Source organism: Emiliania huxleyi, assembly GCF_000372725.1.
Source record: "Emiliania huxleyi CCMP1516 chromosome Unknown EMIHUscaffold_1825, whole genome shotgun sequence".
Classification (NCBI taxonomy): domain Eukaryota; phylum Haptophyta; order Isochrysidales; family Noelaerhabdaceae; genus Emiliania; species Emiliania huxleyi.
Genome location: NW_005200757.1, coordinates 1 through 4,022, shown reverse-complemented (window position 1 = coordinate 4,022; position 4,022 = coordinate 1). Strand labels below are relative to the sequence as shown.

Sequence of the window (4,022 nt, the reverse complement as noted above, 5' to 3'; positions counted from 1 at the left end):
AGTTGGCATTTTCGCCCGGCACGCTCACGGCGCCCGCGTACTGGGTGCCGTGCCAGACTTCGTACCTCATCGGGAAGCAGCACGAGAGCGCCGGGTACCACCACGGGTTCGCGTCGAACGCGAGGAACACGGAGTCCTGGTCGGGCCCGTTACCGAAGTCGAAGAGGCGCTCCCACTCCCGCGCCAGGCCGGGCGGCTGCGTCCGCTGCACCGAGAGCGAGACCGTCAGGCCGGCGCCGCCCGCGTTGATGTGCTCGGCGGCGACCGCGTTCACGTCGCTCGCGTTCGTGCCATCGAAGGCGAGCGTGGCGCAGCCGGCGCCGGGATAGGCGGGCGGCGCTGCTTTGACTGGGACCGGTGGCAGCGAGGGCGGCGAGGGCGGCAGCGGCGGCGGCGCTGGGGGTAGGCAGCCCGCCGTGATGATGGGCGCCGTGTACATGCCGTCGATCGTTGGGAACTCGCGCTGCTCGCGGAGCGCGGTGAGCTGCGCCTCGGTGAGCGCCGCATTGAAGACGAAGAAGTCGCGCATCGTGCCCTCGAAGCGACCGCCGTTGGGTTCAGTCCCCCAGTGCGAACGGCCGATGTACAGGCCCGAGCGCTCGACGGCGAGCGGCAGCGGGACGTAGCCGCTCGCCTTCGCGACGCCGTCCCAGTAGATGGTGGCGGTGCCGTCGGGCTCGTGCACGAGCGCCACGTGCACCCACTCGTTGCGCGGAAAGCTCGCGCCACCGCTGTCCTCGCCGCTGCCCTCGCCCAGCGGCCAGTTCACGGCGCCCGCGTACTGGGTGCCGCGCCAGACGGCGTACCTCATTGGGAAGCAGCACGAGAGCGCCGGGTCCCAGAAAGGGTTCCCATCGAACGCGAGGAACACGGAGTCCTGTTCGGGCCCGTTGCCAAAGTCAAAGAGGCGCTCCCACTCCCGCGCCAGGCCGGGCGGCTGCGTCCGCTGCACCGAGACCGAGACCGTCAGGCCGGCGCCGCCCGCGTTGATGTGCTCGGCGGCGACCGCGTTCACGTCGCTCGCGCTCGTGCCATCGAAGGCGAGCGTGGCACAGCCGGCGCCGGGGGCAGCGGGGGGCGCCGCCTTGATGGGAGGTGCTGGTGGCGGTGGCGAGGAAGGTGGCAGCGGGGGCGGCAAGGGCGGCAGCGGCGGCAGTGGGCAGCCCGCCGTGATGATGGGCGCCGTGTACATGCCGTCGATCGTTGGGAACTCGCGCTGCTCGCGGAGCGCGGTGAGCTGCGCCTCGGTGAGCGCCGCATTGAAGACGAAGAAGTCGCGCATCGTGCCCTCGAAGCGACCGCCGTTGGGTTCAGTCCCCCAGTGCGAACGGCCGATGTACAGGCCCGAGCGCTCGACGGCGAGCGGCAGCGGGACGTAGCCGCTCGCCTTCGCGACGCCGTCCCAGTAGATGGTGGCGGTGCCGTCGGGCTCGTGCACGAGCGCCACGTGCACCCACTCGTTGCGCGGAAAGCTCGCGCCACCGCTGTCCTCGCCGCTGCCCTCGCCCAGCGGCCAGTTCACGGCGCCCTCGTACTGGGTGCCGCGCCAGACGGCGTACCTCATTGGGAAGCAGCACGAGAGCGCCGGGTCCCAGTACGGGTTCCCATCGAACGCGAGGAACACGGAGTCCTGTTCGGGCCCGTTGCCAAAGTCAAAGAGGCGCTCCCACTCCCGCGCCAGGCCGGGCGGCTGCGTCCGCTGCACCGAGACCGAGACCGTCAGGCCGGCGCCGCCCGCGTTGATGTGCTCGGCGGCGACCGCGTTCACGTCGCTCGCGCTCGTGCCATCGAAGGCGAGCGTGGCACAGCCGGCGCCGGGGGCAGCGGGGGGCGCCGCCTTGATGGGAGGTGCTGGTGGCGGTGGCGAGGGAGGTGGCAGCGAGGGCGGCGAGAGCGGCGCTGGGGGCAGGCAGCCCGCCGTGATGATGGGCGCCGTGTACATGCCATCGATCGTTGGGAACTCGCGCTGCTCGCGGAGCGCGGCTAGCTGCGCCTCGGTGAGCGCCGCATTGAAGACGAAGAAGTCGCGCATCGTGCCCTCGAAGCGACCGCCGTTGGGTTCAGTCCCCCAGTGCGAACGGCCGATGTACAGGCCCGAGCGCTCGACGGCGAGCGGCAGCGGGACGTAGCCGCTCGCCTTCGCGACGCCGTCCCAGTAGATGGTGGCGGTGCCGTCGGGCTTGTGCACGAGCGCCACGTGCACCCACTCGTTGCGCGGAAAGCTCGCGCCACCGCTGTCCTCGCCGTTGCCCTCGCCCAGCGGCACGTTCACGCCCCGGCCGCCCGCGTACTGGTAGGTGCCATGCTGGTAGACGTCGTACCTCATTGGGAAGCAGCACGAGAGCGCCGGGTCCCAGTACGGGTTCCCGTCGAACGCGAGGAACACGGAGTCCTGTTCGGGCCCGTTGCCAAAGTCAAAGAGGCGCTCCCACGCCCGCGCCAAGCCGGGCGGCTGCGTCCGCTGCACCGAGACCGAGACCGTCAGGCCGGCGCCGCCCGCGTTGATGTGCTCGGCGGCGACCGCGTTCACGTCGCTCGCGCTCGTGCCATCGAAGGCGAGCGTGGCACAGCCGGCGCCGGGGGCAGCGGGGGGCGCCGCCTTGATGGGAGGTGCTGGTGGCGGTGGCGAGGGAGGTGGCAGCGAGGGCGGCGAGAGCGGCGCTGGGGGCAGGCAGCCCGCCGTGATGATGGGCGCCGTGTACATGCCATCGATCGTTGGGAACTCGCGCTGCTCGCGGAGCGCGGTGAGCTGCGCCTCGGTGAGCGCCGCATTGAAGACGAAGAAGTCGCGCATCGTGCCCTCGAAGCGACCGCCGTTGGGTTCAGTCCCCCAGTGCGAACGGCCGATGTACAGGCCCGAGCGCTCGACGGCGAGCGGCAGCGGGACGTAGCCGCTCGCCTTCGCGACGCCGTCCCAGTAGATGGTGGCGGTGCCGTCGGGCTTGTGCACGAGCGCCACGTGCACCCACTCGTTGCGCGGAAAGCTCGCGCCACCGCTGTCCTCGCCGTTGCCCTCGCCCAGCGGCACGTTCACGCCCCGGCCGCCCGCGTACTGGTAGGTGCCATGCTGGTAGACGTCGTACCTCATTGGGAAGCAGCACGAGAGCGCCGGGTCCCAGTACGGGTTCCCGTCGAACGCGAGGAACACGGAGTCCTGTTCGGGCCCGTTGCCAAAGTCAAAGAGGCGCTCCCACGCCCGCGCCAAGCCGGGCGGCTGCGTCCGCTGCACCGAGACCGAGACCGTCAGGCCGGCACCGCCCGCGTTGATGTGCTCGGCGGCGACCGCGTTCACGTCGCTCGCGCTCGTGCCATCGAAGGCGAGCGTGGCACAGCCGGCGCCGGGGGCAGCGGGGGGCGCCGCCTTGATGGGAGGTGCTGGTGGCGGTGGCGAGGAAGGTGGCAGCGGGGGCGGCAAGGGCGGCAGCGGCGGCAGTGGGCAGCCCGCCGTGATGATGGGCGCCGTGTACATGCCGTCGATCGTTGGGAACTCGCGCTGCTCGCGGAGCGCGGTGAGCTGCGCCTCGGTGAGCGCCGCATTGAAGACGAAGAAGTCGCGCATCGTGCCCTCGAAGCGACCGCCGTTGGGTTCAGTCCCCCAGTGCGAACGGCCGATGTACAGGCCCGAGCGCTCGACGGCGAGCGGCAGCGGGACGTAGCCGCTCGCCTTCGCGACGCCGTCCCAGTAGATGGTGGCGGTGCCGTCGGGCTCGTGCACGAGCGCCACGTGCACCCACTCGTTGCGCGGAAAGCTCGCGCCACCGCTGTCCTCGCCGCTGCCCTCGCCCAGCGGCCAGTTCACGGCGCCCTCGTACTGGGTGCCGCGCCAGACGGCGTACCTCATTGGGAAGCAGCACGAGAGCGCCGGGTCCCAGTACGGGTTCCCATCGAACGCGAGGAACACGGAGTCCTGTTCGGGCCCGTTGCCAAAGTCAAAGAGGCGCTCCCACTCCCGCGCCAGGCCGGGCGGCTGCGTCCGCTGCACCGAGACCGAGACCGTCAGGCCGGCGCCGCCCGCGTGATGT

General features: G+C 71.5%; 1 protein-coding gene across 1 annotated transcript; it reads right to left on the bottom strand.

Annotated features, from left to right (window-relative positions):
- Positions 1-28: 28 nt before the first annotated feature.
- EMIHUDRAFT_123123 (hypothetical protein) lies at positions 29-4,022 on the bottom strand (the record flags this gene model as incomplete). Its single annotated transcript, XM_005783040.1, has 1 exon — positions 29-4,022. A coding segment is annotated over one exon (3,994 nt), but the record flags the coding sequence as incomplete, so codon positions are not given.